The sequence below is a fragment of the Canis lupus genome, chromosome 26, assembly GCF_003254725.2.
Source record: "Canis lupus dingo isolate Sandy chromosome 26, ASM325472v2, whole genome shotgun sequence".
NCBI lineage: Eukaryota > Metazoa > Chordata > Mammalia > Carnivora > Canidae > Canis > Canis lupus.
Genome location: NC_064268.1, coordinates 37005293 through 37024601, shown reverse-complemented (window position 1 = coordinate 37024601; position 19309 = coordinate 37005293). Strand labels below are relative to the sequence as shown.

General features: G+C 37.3%; 1 protein-coding gene across 4 annotated transcripts in view; it reads left to right on the top strand.

The window, feature by feature from the left end:
• Window positions 1-19309, top strand: part of ATAD1 (ATPase family AAA domain containing 1) — a 62365-nt gene that overhangs the window by 38901 nt on the left and 4155 nt on the right. For all 4 annotated transcript variants that reach the window (XM_025441433.3, XM_025441432.3, XM_049102001.1 and 1 more), the window contains exons 5-8: window positions 532-732; window positions 4680-4786; window positions 10434-10523; window positions 13340-13390. In XM_025441433.3, coding sequence (XP_025297218.1) covers window positions 532-732; window positions 4680-4786; window positions 10434-10523; window positions 13340-13390 — 449 coding nt within the window. The remainder of the gene's footprint in view (window positions 1-531; window positions 733-4679; window positions 4787-10433; window positions 10524-13339; window positions 13391-19309) is intronic.

The window sequence follows — 19309 nt, the reverse complement described above, 5'->3', positions numbered from 1 at the left end:
CCATAGCCTGTTCCATTTTTGAACTGGAAATAGGTTACTTACAGGTCATTACTTTATTGCCAATTTTATGTTATCCCTAGACAGTTCATTTGTATCTAAGCCAAAAGTCATCTCTGCCTCACAGACTACACAATGATAATTTGAGAATGACTTATAATATACTAGTGCATGAGATCATACAATCACATAAAGTTGCAGCTGTCATGCCAATAAATGGTTGCGAGAACATGTCATAAAATATTAATGGTTGTATTAAAAAACCAACCCTTTGTTATTCCAGATGTTTAAAAATTGACGATTAAAATTCCATCTGAATACTTACATAGTTCTCCCTATAAATTCTAACTTCAATAATCATTATTTTGGTGTATTTTATGTTTGTGAATTTCACCATGTTCCATGTCTTGATGCATCATGAAAATTCAGGTAACTTAGGAAAAATATATTTTGAAAAGTGATTATGTTGAATATCACATAAACTAAAGCAAATATCTCCTCTTCAAGGAAATAAAATCCTCTGTTAATTTCCAGGTGTTCTTCTCTATGGGCCTCCAGGGTGTGGTAAAACGTTGATTGCCAAGGCTACTGCCAAAGAAGCAGGCTGTCGATTTATTAACCTTCAGCCTTCAACGCTGACCGATAAGTGGTATGGAGAATCCCAGAAACTGGCTGCTGCTGTCTTCTCCCTTGCCATAAAGCTACAGCCTTCCATCATTTTTATAGATGAAATAGGTGTGTGACTTTTCTGTGTGAGCATTTTAAAGCACCGTTCTTAAGGGTAGTATTTAGATGACCAGATTTAGTTTTTGGTATTTATTAGGTCAAATTAATAAAACAAAAGAGGTAACCAACATCAATATATGCTCTGTATAATTTCCATATTACAGAATGAACCATAATTTGATCATTACTTGATAGTAATTTCTGTCTTCTCCCCATTATAAGCAGCATGCAGTGACACCGTGCACATGTTTCCTTACGCATGTGTGTTTATCCAGGGTAGATGCCTAGAAGTTGGGCCATTAGGTTGTGTGATGGGTCTGTCTTCAAAGTGCTTATGCTTTTCACTCTCGCCATTGCAATTTCCCTACATACTCCCTAAAATTTGTTTTTTCAGACATTATCTTGTTTTGTTTTGTTTTGTCACTTTAGAGCACATGAATTATCATTTTGTGTTTCCCTGTGGTGCTGGTAAATTTGGGCATCTTTGAACATGTTGACTAGTCATTTGGGTTTCCTTGCTTGTAAATTGCCAGTTTTTCTTTGGGGTTATTTGCATTTTCTTGTTTATTATGATAGCAGATATTTTCTAGACTGGCTCATGTTTTTACTTTATGATAGTTTCTTTTACAGAGATTTAAATTTAGTTGTATTTTTCCATCTTTTTTCTTTATGATTTATACTTTCTGTGTCTGGCTTACAGATCCTTTCACTATCATCATAAATATTCCTCTTTTTAAAATATATAGTGTGAAGTAGGAATCTAATTTCATTCTTTTCCATATGGACAGCCAACTCAAAGTACATCATCTTTCCCTATATGTCAGGAATTAGTGCACCTTTTCTGTATTTTATGGATCATCAGTATTTTGTATTCCTGCTGTGGTGAGTCATAATAAAGCTATGGCAATTAAAACTATAGCTTTGAGTTAATTTTAACATTATATGCCATATAGAAATAGAGAAAAATTGGTATATGTATATAGAACTTTGGTTACTTGTCTGACTTGTGTGTCTCTCATCAATTTATTACGGCAGTTTTGGAGTTTTGACGTGAATTTTGTATAAAAGCACGTAACGGCTAGATTTTTTTTTTTTTTTAGACAGCTAGATTTCTTTAAAGTTTTTTTTTTCTTTTTTCTTTAAAGTTTTAATCTAAGATACTTTACCTGGGAGGTATGGTCAGTTTGCCTTTATTTTGATAGCTGATATATTTAGATTTATTTCTATTACATCACTGTGTGCTTTTTATTTACCAATTTAGTGGACTTTTTGAACCTTATCTCCTTTTCCCTGCTATAAGTTTAGAAGTTACATACTGTTTTTCTTTTAGTGAAACATTTAACATACCTGCTTGCTTTAAAAGTCTAGGCTAATCATTTCTGCCCTCCTCCCAAATAATACAGGAACCTTACAACTCTTAAACACTAATCATTCCACTCATCTCTTACATGTTAACACTTTCTCTAGTTTCATATCCTCCATACTGGTTGTAATTTCTTTTTTTCTTTTTTTTTTAATTTATTTTTATTTATTTATGATAGTCATACAGAGAGAGAGAGAGAGGCAGAGACATAGGCAGAGGGAGAAGCAGGCTCCATGCACCGGGAGCCCGACGTGGGATTCGATCCCGGGTCTCCAGGATCGCGCCCTGGGCCAAAGGCAGGCGCCAAACCACTGCGCCACCCAGGGATCCCTGGTTGTAATTTCTACATCGGCAGTAGTTTCACCACACTGAAAGTCCCTGTGCTTCACCTGCTCACTCCCAGCAGCCACTGAGCTTCTGACTATTTGCCTTTTACAGGATATCGTGATTGGAATCATACAATACATAGCCTTTTCAGACTGGCTTCTTCCGCCTAGCAATATGCTTTTCAGGTTCCTTCATGTCATTTTGTAAGTGTTCTTTGTATATTTTGGATACCAGCTTTTTATCAGATAGGTATTTTGTAAATCTTTTTTCCCCATCCTGTGGCTTACTTCTTCTCTTAATAGTGTCTTCCACAGAATGGAGTTTTTAATTGTTTTTCTTTTCTTTCTTTCTTTTTTTGTTCTTTATTCAGAATTGTTAATTTTAATAAAGTCCAACCTAACCATTTTTTTTCCTTTGATTAATTATGCTTTTGGTGTTATATGTAAAAACTCATCACCAAACCCTAGGTCACCTAGAATTTCTCTGTATTATCTTCTACAAGTTTCATAGTTTTGTTTTACATTTAGATCTATAATCCATTTTGAGTTAATTTTTGTGAAAAAGTATAAATCTGTATCTAGATGCAGTTTTTGCACACGGATTTCCAGTTATTCTAGCACCATTTGTCATGTATGCATTAAGTTTCAAAAAATAATATTTTTCCAACTTTTTTTTTTTTTAAAGATTTTATTTATTCATGAGAGACACAGAGAGGCAGAGACACGGGCAGAGGGAGAAGCAGGTTCCCTGTGCAGAGCCCAATGCAGGACTCAATCCCAGAACCTTGGGATCATGCCCTGAGCCAAAGGCAGACACTCAACCACTGAGCCACCCGGGCTTCCCTTTTCCAACTTTTTTGTTAGTATTTACATATATGTCTTCCATCTTTTTCAGCATCTGAGCTCTTAGGTATAAAGTGGGTCTACTATAAACGGACAGTTGAGTTTTTAGGGGTTTTTTTAAATCCAGTCTAATTTTTCTTAACCATGTACTTGGGTACTTTAAGACCATCTACACTTAATGTAATTACTAATATAGTTAGGTTATTTATACTTATGCAGCATGTTAAGTTTTTCATATCATTTTAAGCTGCTGTTTTGCCAGAACCAACCTCTTACTAATGAAGATAGTTTAGGAATAATAAATAGAGTTATGGTGGTTAGGTATGTGGCTGTACTTAGACATACTGTCTTTAAAAAGAAGCAATTTAAAAATGACAGTATTTTTTACATCGAGAAGATGGATTAGTTTGGTACATAGCCCAGCAATGAGATAGACTTTATAAAATCAGAGCTACATAAGAAAATCCAGGATATATGTTTGCCGTCGGAAGACTGTCACCTCATGGTATTAGGTTTTTGCTGTAATAATTTTTTTTTTAAAGCTTTGGTTGGACCTTGCACATTGCAAAGCATTTCTAATTTCTTGCATGTATAGACTGACCAATTTCAAGTCATACTATCAATGCTGAAATGTAAAATGTATTCAGAAATGCCATTTATTTGAAGGGTTATAAGAAAAAATTTGAAATAGGATTATACTAGGAAATCAGGCTTTATTTTTACTGTCTTTTCTTTATTGCTAGGATGTATTGTATTCCAGGTCTTTTTATTCTAGAAGGAAAATGTTTTCCCCCTCTTTAAAAGTATTTCATGTTCTTTGTAGATAATTGAGAAGACAGAAAACAATTCAAGAGAAAATTTGAATTGTCCTTAAGTCTATCATTGAGAGATAACCAAAGCGATCAGCATTTCGGCATACTTTCTTGAAGGCTTTTTTACATTAGATGATGTATATGCACACGCATGTGTGTTTGAAACCAGGTTCTGTCCTGCATCTCCTACTTGGTAGTGTTTTGACATTTTCCAGTGTCATTTTTCTTTATTTCCAGGAAAAGTGTGTGAGGAAAAAGGATGCAATCCCATAATTCAGAATATATAGGATGCAGGTAACCCGCAAAGTTAGGGCCGAATCACACAGACCTTCCTCCAAGACACTACTTGCTCCTCTTCCAACCTTTTAGTACCACATCATGTACCTCTTTAGATACGTTGGCATGAATGTAATTTTAGGAAAGAGATGAAGATTGGGAGTTTTAATTTGCTCAGTTGTTTGCCAAAGTTGTATTAGATGAATGTGTGAAAAGGCATAGTTGAACCCTCTTTTTTGTCCTCTTTCACAACATTGTCAGCTTTTGATTAAGGATTTGAAGTTAAGAGTAAATAATTCAATATTAATTCTAAGGTTGAGGACTTTTTCCTTCTAGACTCCTTTCTGCGAAACCGTTCAAGTTCTGACCATGAAGCTACAGCCATGATGAAAGCTCAGTTTATGAGTCTGTGGGATGGACTGGACACTGATCACAGCTGCCAGGTGTGTGACAGAGATCTGCCGTGAGCTCATGGAGGGTGGGGGGTGTGGGGGTAAGAGAAAATTCACTGGGCTCCTTCGTGGGTGTTTTTAGAAAAGTTTTTAAAAATAATTATTTATACTCATTAAGTGATGGGGATCTGAAAGAATGGTTTATGTACATTTTCATCCATTTCTAGGGCTTCATGTTAAAATGTTAAAAGATTACCTAAGGACCTGAAACAAATACAGCAGAGGAGAGGAGACCGGGGTGAAGCCTCTCCTTGGAGTTTGTAGAGTCCTCCTGCCAAAGGAGAGGAAAAGGCTGTGACACTGTGTGCACGTTTCTTTAGACCCTGCCATAAATCTATACTCTCAGCTCCTCTGTCACCATTGCGTTTCATTTTGCTGTTTTCATCAGTCACTGGAACTTACACACTTTCCCACTTGCTACCCCATCCACCTTTTATAGAAGACATCTTCTACCCTAGGCCTTGTCTTTCTGCCCTGTGGGGCTGTGAGCACCAGCACTAGGTCCTTGGTTTGCCCCGAAGGGAAACACCTATATTACTCATTTTATCCCCTGGAGTTCCCATTTTTTCTTAATTCTTCCTTCTGAATGTTCCATTTGTTCTTGCCAGGATGATAATGTATTTAAAAAAAAAATTCACTGAGCATGTGTGTCTTTCTGCCATATTACTGGAAATAGAAGTTCTAGAACCACTTTTCTGTTTTTGTCTTTTTCATGAATCACCTATTTTATATTTCATGGAAGAGTATTAACAAGGTTAATGATCTTTTGCTGTTTTAACTCCAGTGGATATTTTCTATTTTGTAACGTTTTTATCCTTTCATATTTAGAATCATTTATCATTTCTAGAAAATTCAACCTATATTTCTTCAAATATTGTTTCCTCTCCATTCCCCATGTGCTTTCTTTATGGAATGCCGATTGGATGTACCTTATTTATATTCCTGTGTTTTAAGTTCTCTTTCATATTTTCTCTCTCCTTTTGCTATAGTCTGGGTAATCTTTTTGCTTCTTTTAATTTGCTACTTTTAGGCTCAGTTGTATTTCTTTAGTATTAAATCTTTTTTTTTTTTTTAAGATTTTTTTATTTATTAGAGAGAGAGAGGGGGGCAAAGACACAGGCAGAGGAAGAAATAGGCTCCATGCTAGGAGCCTGATGCGGGACTCAATCCCAGGTCCCCAGGATCACACCCTGGGCCGAAGGCAGGCTCCAAACCGCTGAGCCACCCAGGGATCCGCTATTTATGTATGTATGTATGTATTTAGATTTTATTTATTCATGAGAGACACAGAGAGAGAGAGAGAGAGGCAGAGACACAGGCAGAGGGAGAAGCAGGCTCCATCTCCATGTAGGGAGCCTGATTCGGGACTCGATCCCTGGTCTCCAGGATCACACCCTGGGCTGAAGGTGGCGCTAAACCTCTGAGCCACTGGGGCTGCCCAGGATCTGCTATTTAATCTTTTTATTGAGCTTGTAATTTCATCTATATTTTTCAGTTCTAGAAATTCTTTTAGACCTTTCTTGAAGTGTGCCATGTCAGTTTTGATGGACTCTTCCCCTTCAACTCAGGTTTCCAAATGGATTAGAAAACTAAAACCCTGGGTCAACTAGCTGTGTGATCTTGGACAAGTAATAATGATCACTGTGCCCGAATGGAAGGAGTACTAGCTACGAAAAGGGAAGGGTAGGGTCCACCTCAGAACTGTTTGTAGGGTTTTAAGGAATCTGCATACACCGTTCTTTTAACTTGTCTTTTAACTCTGCATAAGTATTTGCTTATGATTTTTTAAATTCCTTCTTTATTTTAAATATGTTAAAATACCAATTTTATAGTCGTATTCAGTAGTTCTATTACTAGACATCTGGTTCTTCCTTTGTTTTGAGTTGAAGGTGCTATTTCCTGTGTATTTTGTGATTTCACGGGAAAAATCACATGTAGTAGAACTCTGACTGAATTCTTGGAACCTGTGTTGAAGGTTGTAGCTTTACAAGGATTTTGTATTTGTCTTCTGTCAGATTTTTTCGATACAGATAGGTAGATTGAGACTGAGGTGCATATTAGCTGGTGAAGAATCCTGAAATCTCAGATTTTGTCTGTGTGTATGTCTAATATTTCACTGCTTTTTTCAGGCCCTAGTATGTCATGAACCCCAGCTTTCTGTAGGATGCCCTCTTATTAGCCTGTAAGGTGTCCAGTGCACAACCCACTGTCTTACGGTCTCGACATTTCCATGTGGTGCATGGTCAGCTTCTCCCCTTGCTTACCTCCCTTATGCATAGACTTCACTGCTGGCTCAGCTTAGTTCCTTTGCATTTTTGCAGATTTATTAATTAATTTGAGGTTTTTTATACTTCATTTTTTTTATGTTGTCTTATAACCAGAGGGTTTAAGATCTCCTACATCCACACATTACCATAAAGCAAGAAGTTAAAACATCATCCTCAAAGAGAATGTGTCCTTTCTACATCGCCTTTATGAAAATACAATTTCATTTTGAGGGAAAGTTTTTAACGTTTGTTGCGTGATTAGAGAAGCACAACATAAATTAAGGTGACATTAATAGGAATAATTTTTATTAATAATTGTGCTAATAAGGCTGTTCAATGGGAATAGTTTACAGATTTCCAAAAACTGATTATCCCCCTAAGCAACAGTACTTAAAGCACTTATTAGCCCGTGTAAGAGAAAATTATTTCATGTTATATTGTATCAGAGTATAGTTTTTTTTTTTTTTTAAGATTTTATTTATTCATGATACAGAGAGAGGCAGAGACACAGGCAGAGGGAGAAGCAGGCTCCATGCGGGGAGCTCAATGCGGGACTCGATCCCGGGAACCCAGGTTGACGCCCCAGGCTAAAGGCAGGCACTAAACTGCTGAGCCACCTAGGGATCCCCCAGAGTATAGTTTTAAAAACCAGGGAAATGGCAGCAGTTGGATGAAGTATACTCCAGAGCATCTTCATCCGGAGCCACACAGCATGGTTCTGATATGATAGAACTTAAAACTGAGCTTTCCGAACCATAATTCTACACTGATAGTATTCACTGTTTTCATTGTGATAAATCTATATTTGTAGGAGCAAATAAAGATGTGGCTTTTTTATTAAACTCTAGTAGCAATTTTTTTAATCTTTCTATGTTTTGAGGGGATTAAAATTGATATTGTTAACTCGAATATTAGTTTTAGATATACTTTCATATGAACCACTTAGCTTTTCTTTAAAATTATCTATTCTATGATTATGGATCCAGCCCAGTACCCTTGCTTTTTCTTGTGTGTATGATATGCCACGGTGGGAAAAAAACAATCACTGAGTGGTCCAAGTCAGCCTACCACCAGCCCTGGAAATCATCCAGGCTAACTGATGACATACTCTTCATCTGCAGAGATGTGAGACATAAAAGAACAGTGTGTTTAGGGTATTCGTTGACATAGTTGAAAGTTTCAGGCATAGATTTAGATCTGGTTATTTTAAATGAAAAATGGTAAAACATCATATTTTTAAGATTCCAAAAAGTCAACTTAAAGCACTAATTTTTCTGCTTAAATACTAAAAAATTACTGTTTCTTCCCATTTTGAATTTTAACTCATTTGCACTAGAGTTAATGTATTGTACACAGTTTATCCATTTTTGTCTCCTAAAATCACACCGGAAAACAACTTCTTTCAGTGAATCATTCTTGCTTTTTCATCATTGTGAATATCTGTTATTATCCTATGTGTATTCATTAGACCATGTTGTGCTAGATTTATTTAAATTCCTGATCCTAATGTTTAGCATCCCATCTTCCATACTGGCTTTGCTTTTTTGTTTTAGGTTCTTTGTTCACCTAGAATGTTTCTCAAAATACAGCCCATTTTCCAGGTTTTTTAAAGTACTGCCTCAGCCACGATGTCTTTTGTGATTCTCTACAATCTGATAGAGTCAGTCTTCCATGAGCTTCCATATCCCTTTGAATCTCTTTAACACAATATATGCTGTATTTCAAAATATACTGATACTCATTCCTTATGCAGTTAATTCCTTTGATCACTTTTAGGACTTTTGTCTTAGGCGCACCTGGGCAGCTCAGTGAGTTAAGTGTCGACTCTTGATCTCAGCTCAGTTCTCAGTCTTAGGGTCATGAGGTTAGGCCCTGCATTGCAATGTAGATCCTACTTGTAAAACAAGTCTTTCTTTTTTTCTTTTTAAATTTCATAGAGATTTTTACCTTATTAATTCAGTAGGGTTGTGGAAAGTCAATAAATTTGAAAAATAATAAGAACATTAATATTTTTACTTTAGGACAACTTAAATACAAAATTGCATTATATTGTGGAGCTAACATTTCTCAAGTTTATGTTTGTATTTACATTTTTTCCCTCTAGGTGGCAACCTCTCACAGTTAAATTGAAAATAATTTGGCTCTTGAATGTCATTAAATGTAGAGTAGAAGTAGAATATAAAATTTAGTGGATCTTTTAACATGTTCTGGAGTTAGATAATTTCAGAAATCTAAAACCTCTTAGGCTGAAATAAAATTATAGAAAAGTTTTCTTCAGAATACCGATAAATTTCATTTTGGGTAGTATATTGGGCTGTTTTTTTTTTTTTTTTTTTAAGATTTTATTTATTCATGAGAGACCGAGAGAGAGAGAGAGAGAGAGAGAGAGAGAGGCAGGCAGAGATAGAGATAGAGGCAGAGGCAGAGGCAGAGGGAGAAGCAGGCTCCCTGAAGGGAGCCCGACGCAGGACTTGATCCGGGGACTCTGGGGTCACGCCCTGGGCCAAAGGCAGGCACTAAACCACTGGGCCACCCAGGGATCCCCTGGGCTGTTTTTCAATTTGGGTTGATTTTTCATTTCCACATCCTTTATAAATAAAGTGATACAGATCCAGAGATTGGCAGGATCACCAGCATTTTTTCTTTCTTTTTTTTTTTTTTTTTTAAGTTTTTTTTTTTTCAGTAATCTCTACACATTGGGTAGAGAACTCATGACCCAAAGATTAAGAGTCGCACTGTCCACTGACTGAGCCAGCCAGGCTCCCCTTTCTTTTTTCTTTTATTTAAAATTCTACCCACCGCTTTGATTTTTGCTCTTTTTTTCTTGCCCTTGTTGAAAGTTTGATTGCTTGAGATTTCATTATAGCATTGAGAAGATGTCACCAGCAATGCTGATCGTGTTATGAAATGATGATGTGAAATCTAGAGAGAAAACTACATGATACCTCTTACTATCACCAAAATCCTGAGACTGGGGGAAGATGATTCCTTTATATATTAGTATCAAAGGACTTGGAAGTATCCCCCATATAGCCATAGGCTTTTAGTTATTCATCAGGTAGCCATTGAGCAAAATAACAACCTTTTTTATTTTAAATCTTTATAATTCTTCCTTAACTGAACAGTATACTATTTTAGTTATGAAAAGGCTGGTGAAATGTGTCAGTCTTACCAGCTCTGTTATCATTTGATCTAGTTAGGATTAACTTTGATTTGTATTTATAAATTTTTGAGTAATAATGGATTAAAATCATTTCTTATAAAAGATTTAAACACTCCTTAATTTTTGTATCTTCGAAGCCTTAGTAATAACATCCTAAAAGGAGCATTACTGGTAGATTTAATACCTTGTGTTTTCTTGATATGCCCAGGTCATAGTGATGGGAGCTACCAACCGCCCTCAGGATCTCGACTCAGCTATCATGAGAAGAATGCCCACGAGATTTCATATCAACCAGCCTGTAAGTGGTTTCGTTTGATGATATGTTATGCACAGTTAAATACTCAGCTTTTTACGGGAAAGGAATGGTATTTTTAATAGCACTTATTTACTATTTATGACAGGCAGGAAATGAATGGGGCAAGAATCCCCTCTGTAGCTATTTGTCCTCTCCACTCTGACTTCCTTTGTTTTCTTTCTTTCTTTCTTTACTAAGATGAGTATTTGCTTTTCTTCAAAGAATATAATTACCTCAATTTTGTTTAGCTACTTGTGTGATTTTCTTGAGAATGTAGCAAGTTATATCTGAAGGTATATAGAAAACCTAAATTCTAGTTTTGGTTTATCACAGGGTGAAATTAGGAGGGCTAACAGGAAGAACAAGTGGGATTTATCTGATTAATTCCTGGCAGTTGTAGTCAGTGCTCTCCTTTGTTAGGATTAATGATTACCCGGTAGCTGAGGTGTTACACTGGAACTTAATGCAGATGTCCGGGCTTCCTTGAACCAGGGCTGTCTCCTTTCTCATACTTTTTGTTAATCAAGAAATACCCTCAAGCGGATGATTATAACTTAGCGGTACTCTATAATTCTTGCACAGAGTCCTCACATTTTGCATTTTATGTGCCTTTAGATTGAAGAAGAAGAAAACAGGGTTAGTAATGGAATCTGTGTGCCTTATAATCAGCATGCTACATGTATAGCTGTGTAGAGGAACTCTCAGTGTCATTCCTTCAAAATTTGAAATAAAAGTATTTTAATACCACTTACAGTCTCTGGCCAAAAAATACTTGTCCCCTTGTGTAGTCTGCAACTATCCAGTTTGTGGCAGTAAACAGGGTTTCCTAAAATTGATGGTTGTGGCCTCTGTAAAATTGCTTTGATGTATTACTTTCTGCAGCTACGTCTCCCCCTTTGAGAATGTGCACAAAGTTAGCCCTCTATTAGAACATGTACCCGACAAGTCAGGGAAGACATTTTTTAACTTGTTGTAGGAGACTGTACAATTTAGACTAGTGTTGAGCACTGGTAGGTGTCAGGCACCTGCCAGGCTCTGGTGAGGGGAACACGGCCCCCAGCCTCCTCTCTGTTGCAGTAAGAGCAGACAAATAAATGACAGAAAATGTATTTTACAAAAGTATGTTTAAAGAAACGTGAGAACCTGAAATGATGATGAAGACTAATAATTCTGTCAGAGTAGTTGTGAATCCAGCTGGGCCTCGAAAGGGTGGCAGGAATTTCGAATGCAAGCAAGGCAGGGAAAGTCTTTTTACCTGAATGAACAAAGGCGAGAAGGTGTGGGAACACGTGTTTAATGATGGCCCCTGGGGGGGGAGTTCATTTCGGGCGTCCGGAAAATGGAGGGACGGAGGGCTGGAAAGGCAGGCTGCTGCCAGGTGTGGACGAACTCCTCCCTCGCCCAAGATTTCACTTTAATTTTGTTAGCAAGACAGCGGGACATTTTGAAAGAGAATTAATTTACCTCAGTGGTTGTAAAGACCAAGATTACAGTGATAGAACCGCTGCTTGTAGTCTAGTAGGAAACAGAGGTTTCTGAGGTACAGTAGAACGAACATAGCACTCAACAGCGTGGAAGGTTGCCTGTACTAGAGTTCTAAGTTAAATATATTAATTGTTTTAGTTAACAAAATGGTCTGTAACAGAATTTGTCAAATTTATTACAAATTTGTGGACTGTAAATGTAAAAACTGGGCTTTCACACCCTCTTTTCATTCTGTTTTTAGTGAACACACATACTTTATACAGTAATTTTTTCTTATTTTGTGACTATCATACCAAAGTATATGATCAACCTTACTTTAAAACTTCTTCTCCAATTTAGATGATTGTTAACCAAAAGTAGTTTTGGGTGATCACATCATATAGCACATTTACCTTCATACATAACACTCTTGAATTACAGAAACAGCAGGGTTTGGCTTTGTTTTGCTGGTCACTTGAGAGATAATTCATGATAACTAGCTCTGTTTTTAGTGGTTATGGGCATAGGAATGAGTTTAGCCATGATAATTTATTAAAGCACTTATATTTATCATCTATATAAGGTATTCCGTAAAAGCTTCTGTTGTCTGGTATAATACTATGAACCATCACGGGGGCGGGGGGCGGGGGGGAGCATATAAGTATAGAAACAAATGTACTGTCAATGCTAAACAGAAATTCACTAAACTAGCAAGTGTGGAAGTTACAAGGCCAAGTGGAAGAGGTAGGAGGGTATTGTTGCCATCTCTTCCAGTTAATGGTAAAAGTTTTACTGCAGTGTTAAGTTTTCAGAAGTTTCCTGACTAAAGAAATGGAGACCTGCAGAGCCATGAGGGAAAGACATTGGTCATCCTAGCTGTTCATCCACTCATTCAAGAACCATTTAAGGGCATGTTATTTCCCAGACCTTGTGCTGATCACTAGGGATTCAGAATAAGAAGATGGAAATTCATGGGATGCCTGGGTGGTTCAGCAGTTGAGCGTCTGCCTTTGGCTCAGGGTGTGATCCCGGAGTCCTGGGATCGAGTCCCATGTCGGGCTCCCGGCATGGAGCCTGCTTCTCCCTCTGCCTGTGTCTCTGCCTCTCTCTGTGTCTCTCATGAATAAATAAATGAAATCTTAAAAAAATAATAATAATAAGATGGGAATTCAGTAGGTCGACCACAAATGATTAAGAGTCTAAAACCTAGACCTTGATGTAGCAAATAGTTTAGAGTTTCTGTCATTTCCTGTAGGTATTGCCGGATGGTTTACAGAGCAAAGAAGAAATATTAGGAAAACTGGCTGATCCTGATTCTTTTCTTAATTCTAACTGGAAATCATTCTGGTTTTTAGGCTCTAAAACAAAGAGAAGCAATCCTGAAACTCATCTTGAAAAATGAAAATGTAAGTAGAAAATTACAGCTTTCCCTGTCCTATAAATACGTGTGTTCATGTTCATAAAACTCTTTTAGAGAGAAATGAAAAAGTAAATGTGAGAATAAACAGCTTTGTACTTGGCATAAATCACTGTAAATCTGTTGGCCATTCATGCAACTCAGTAGCCCCGGTGCATTTGAACTTACCTAAAGATGGTCTGCTGTTTGTAAAGCCCCATGTTTTCATATTTACAGATTAAAATTTTCAGGCTGTTCTCCAGTTATATAAGGTACATTCATTTTTGTGCAGCAGCATGTTTTTTTTTTAATTTATTTAATTGCAATATTTTTTGAAATTGGAATTTAGATTTAAGAAGATATGATAATCAAAATCTTTAATAGTTTGTGTATTTATTTATGGTCACATGCTTCAGAATTAAAATATGTACATTAAATGGTATTCAGGGAAAAAGCTTGTTTCCTTTGTTGTGTTTCTTCTGTGTCCTTTCAGATGGTATTGTCCATACCAGCAAATTGGAATATGCTATTATTCCTCTTCCCTATTCTACGTAACCCATATTAATAAATTGTATACGCTGTGTTGCTTTTTTCACTTATCTTTGAGATCTTTTTATATTAGTACATAGTGTCTTTGTTCTTTCTCTGTTTTGGGTTTTTTGCTTGTTTGTTTTGGATTGTATAGGATTTCACTGTATATATGGCTATACCATAAGTTATTTAATCAATGCCATAATGAAGAACATTCAGGTTGATTCCGGTCTTTTAGTATTATAAAAATGCTGCATTGAATAATAAACTTGTATTCAGGTCTCTTCACACTTGTGCAGGAATATTACTAGGGTGGATTCTCTGAAGAGGAATCACTAGATCAAAGGATATGATTTTAATCTTGATCACTATTGCCAAATTGTACTACTTTACTGTCACACCAGCAATATTAGAGTACCTCTTTCCCTGTAGCCTCACCAACAGAAGGCTATGGAACTTTGTGCTGACGTGATAGGTAGAAAACAGTATCTCATTGTATATTTAAGGATGACATGAATATGTTTAGGAGCCACTTGAATTTTTTTCTGTGAAATACTTTTTCATATTCTTTGCCCATTTTTCTATTGCAGTGCTCTTTTTTGTATGGATTTATAGGAAATCTGATACATTAGGGAAATTTCTCTTTGTTTATATGACTTGAAAATATTTTTTCTTATTTGTCTTTTTAAATTTATTGGGATCTTTCCCCGTTATGATTTCTGAGTTTTGAGTAACATCATATTCCTCACTGTCCTAAATCTCATTTTTTTTTTTTAAGATTTATTTATTTATTCAGGAGAGACACAGAGAGAGGGGCAGAGACACAGGCAGAGGGAGAAGCAGGCTCCTGATGTGGGACTTGATCCCAGGACCAGAATCACGCCCTGAGCCGAAGGCAGGCACTCAACCGCTGAGCCACCCAGGCAGGCATCCCCTAAATCTCATATCTAAATTCACCATTTGAGCGGCATCAGGGTGGCTTAGTTGGTTGGGCATCTGCCTTCAGCTCAGGTTCTGGTCTCAGGGTCTGACATTTCTGCTCGGCCGGGAGTCTGCTTCTCCCTCTCCCTCTTCCTCTTCTTTTGCCACCTCCCCTCTGTTCTTGCTCTGTCTCTCTCAAATAAATAAATAAATAAAATCTTTAAAAAAAAAAAAAAACTCACTATTTGAAGGGTGCCAGGCTGGCTCAGTTGGTGAAGCATGTGACTCTTGATCTTGGGGTCATGAATTCAAACCCCAGGTTGGGTGTAGAGTTTACTTTAAAAACTTAATTAAATAAACTCACTATTTGAACTTGTTATCTAAACTAAAAAAATGAAGATTCCCACAGTGAGAGATTCTTGCATTTCTGTGGTCTTCCTCCATCCTCGATCACAGATTCTGCTCTGTCTCCACTCTATTTCCCCACCTCCCATGTTTATTTTAGTTTTATCTTTAAAAGAAAGAATTCTTTCATTTTTTGACTTAACCTCATAAGCATTGTTACACCCAACAAAAAATTGAGTCATTTCTTATTATCATTAAATACCTCGTCTGGGGATCCCTGGGTGGCGCAGCGATTTGGCGCCTGCCTTTGGCCCGGGGCGCGATCCTGGAGACCTGGGATCGAATCCCACGTTGGGCTCCCTGCATGGAGCCTGCTTCTCCCTCTGCCTGTGTCTCTGCCTCTCTGTCTCTCTCTGTGTGACTATCATAAATAAATAAATAAAATCTTTAAAAAAAAACAAAAAACAAACAAAAAAAATACCTCGTCTGTTCAGATTTCCTGTTGTCTCTTGAATGGATGTTTGTTTTTCTACCATGTATTTGTTTGACTCAGTATCCATATAAAGTTCGTTATTTGCAATTATTTGATAATTTTTTGGTCTCTTAATCTGTGGGCTATAGATGATTCCTTTACTCTCCTTCTCCCCCCACCTTCTTTTAGTTTATTTGTTGAAACAGCCAGGTTGGGTTTGTCCACATTTTTTCATGGTCTGGATTGTGCTGTAATAGCATAGGAGTGGTTGTTCAACAGCAAGTAGGGTGAGACAGCCCTGGTCCCCCAGCTCATTTTCCTGGCTATTTTTGCTTATATTTCTGTATGAATTTTAGAATTAATTTGTCTTATTCAGGGAAAAGCAAACACTCGTATTTTTAATGGGTCATAATTCAAGAGAATTAAAAAAAAATTTTATGTTGAAGGTTTCTGTCCAAAAGCATGTATGTCTTTTCTCCTGTATCTTTCAGTAATGTCCTGTTCCTTTTTTTCCTTTAAAACGTATCAGAGAGGGACGCCTGGGTGGCTCAGCATCTGCCTTTGACTCAGGGCATGATCGCAGGGTCCTGGATCGAGTCCCACATTAGGCTCCTGTGGAGAGGCTGCTTCTCCCTCTGCCTGTGTCTCTGCCTCTCTCTCTCTCTCTCTCAAATAAATAAATAAAATACTTTTTAAAAAATCAGAGAAAACATACATGCTACTTGCAAAAATTTGAAGAACCTAACAAATTACAGAGATTACTATTTTGGGGATGATAGAGCCATTTAATAAAAGATAAACGCTATGTAGTCTTTTCTTAAAAACTACATTACATGAAATATTTTGTACAATTTCAGAGTAATTGCTAAAACTTTCTGTGTATTCTGGGTAAAGAACTCCTGTCCTATATGAGCGAGAAATCAGCCAATTACATTTGCCTTTTAGCTGTATATCTGATAACTACTTTCAAAAGAAAGTATAGTCATAGTGCTGTTTAGGAAAAGACACTTAATTGGTAAACCTTTAATGAAGACAGGCAGCAATGAGCGGTTCAGGGAAGAAAACAAAAGAGATAAAACAATTCCACAGGTTCTTTTGAATTAGGATGGCTTTGTTGTAGCTTGAAATTTATCACGTATGAAGGTAATTGCTGATAATTTTGTAGAGACTTCAAGTTAATAAAATTATTTAATTTAAATTAATGAAGGGTGGTATTACTGGAAGTTAACATGTGTATGGTTTAATATAGATATAGATGATAGGTATGATTTACATATAGATGATGAAAATAAATGATAAAATTTAAGCTCTGTTTCATAAGATAGCCATACTTTACACAGGCGTGATGTTTTCACATTTAACTTAAGAAACTCCTCATTATTTCTAAACTTTGATTTCAATATTCTGCTGTTTTTTAAAAAAATATTTATTTATTTGACAGAGAGCATAAGCAGGGGGAGGGGCAAAGGGAGAGGGAAAGGCAGGCTCCCTGCTGAACAGGGAGCTCAACCTGGGACTCCATCCCAAGACCGCAGGGTCCAAAGGACTGAGCCACCCATGAGCCCCAGTATTCCTTTTTTTTTCCCACAGTAGCATCTTTGGAAATTCTTTAGAATTGTATTTGTCATGGATATAAGGAATTTTTTTACATTCTGTTTCTCAAAGCACAAAGAATTAGTCTCCAGTTTTAGGATGCAAAATATGAATGCTCTCTGGCTGTCGACTTGGGAACATCTCATTTCCCACTGGCTGGTATTTAGCTTAAAGCATATTGTTACTTACTAGAATCTGAAAAAAATTAATTTGATTTTGTTAAGAGCTACCTCAAATGATACTCTTTTCTAGTCTTTCACATTTCTTTATTGATAGTTCCTTTACACAGTTCACTCATTTAAAAGATAGGGTAGTGATTTTGGCTTAAAGTATTAAGTATAAAAAGAATTAGAACTAAAAAAAATGTATACCTGGGCAGCCTGGTGGCTCAGCGGTTTAGTGCCGCCCTCAGTCCAGGGCGTGGTCCTGGGGTCCCAGGATCAAGTCCCACGTCAGGCTCCCTGCATGGAGCCTGCTTCTCCCTCTGCCTGTGTCTCTGCCTCTGTGTGTGTGTGTGTGTGTGTCTCATGAATAAATAAATAAGATCTTTAAAAGAAAATGTATGCCTTATACAGGTATCTTGTCTCAGTACTAAGGAGATCAGAGTTTTCCGTATATAAAGGAATCTGAACTTAGACTTTTTCCATGCACAGCAGGAGTCTTTCACAGGCATGGGCTTTGGAGACAGGATTGAGGGCCCCTCCTTGCTAGGTAACCGTGGGCAGGTACTGTTGAGCATCTCTGCCTTATTTTTCTCACTGGGAAAGTGGAGGTAATGCCAACAGTCTCAGAATCATTTTGAGAATTTAAATGACGTGTGTGAAATGCTGCGAGTGCCCTGCTTGTGCATCCTCCATGGTAGATGCAGTAACTGCCGTGCTTCCAGCCATTTTAGGAGTCGTTAATTTATTCCAGTATTGCTCCCAGGACTCAAGACCTTTTTAAACTTGGGGGCTGCCTTCCTGGTTGCCTAATAAAAACAGTTTTCATGAGTTCACAGTTTGTCTGATAGCTATTACCTTGTAGAAAGGGGTTATTTGTAGGGTGTATGCCGTGTGCCTAGCATAGAGGTGGGATAAACCCAGAGAAGTTATAGAATAAATTATCCAGGCTCACATGGCAAAGGATTGATGGAGCCTTCCTCTTAACACTGTGGTGCACTACCTCTGTTCATCTTGCTCCCCCCCTCCGATGACTCGAATCTTCTTTTCGATCTTTTCTCATACTCGATTTGTTCATCTTTCTGACTTTGTCACTGTCATACACAAGACCTCCTGGAAGCTACACATTCCTCCTTTTACTGGTATCCTCAGAATTTTGACATATATTCCTAAACTCACAAGTTAACAGTATTTCTTCCCTCTTTCCAGTACTAGACTTCTGAATGCTTCAGCGTGCACGCCCCTCTGCCTCACCTATTCTTATGTCTGTGTTCTAGTTCTACACAGTTTCTCTACCCCAAATTGAATGATTGTTCTTACTGTTTGGATTTGAAAGCTGCTTTAGATTTACTGTGTGTTGACCATTTTCTTCACTTATGACTGCTGCAAGCTCCACGCCTACCTTCTGGATTCACTTTTCTTTTTATCAGAGAAAACGACTTCTGTTTATTTAACCCCAACTTTTAGAAGTGAGAAGACTGTCGTCACAGGAGGTCACAGTCACAGAGCTGACAGTATACCCCACGTCGCCGTGTAACTTCCACATCTCTTGTCCTTGTGTAGACTTGTCATCATTACCTGAATACTTGGGTCTTCTATAGAATCTAGTAACTAATAAAGGTAGCATTTCAGGTCAGTGGGGGAAAGTAGATGTTTTTCAGACAAATGGTTAGCTATGTGGGGAAAAGATGCAGCTGGACCTTACATCATTGTGCCCAAATCCTGGCTCTGGTAGTGACCGTGGGCAATTTATTTAAGCTTTCCAGGTCTCACTCTTATCTGAAAAGAAAAACAAGAATACCACCTGACAGGGTTAAATGTGAGAATAGCACATGTAGGGTGCTTAGCACAGGAATGATGCACAGGAATCATCCGATAGATGCTAGTCATCGTAAGTACATCTTTC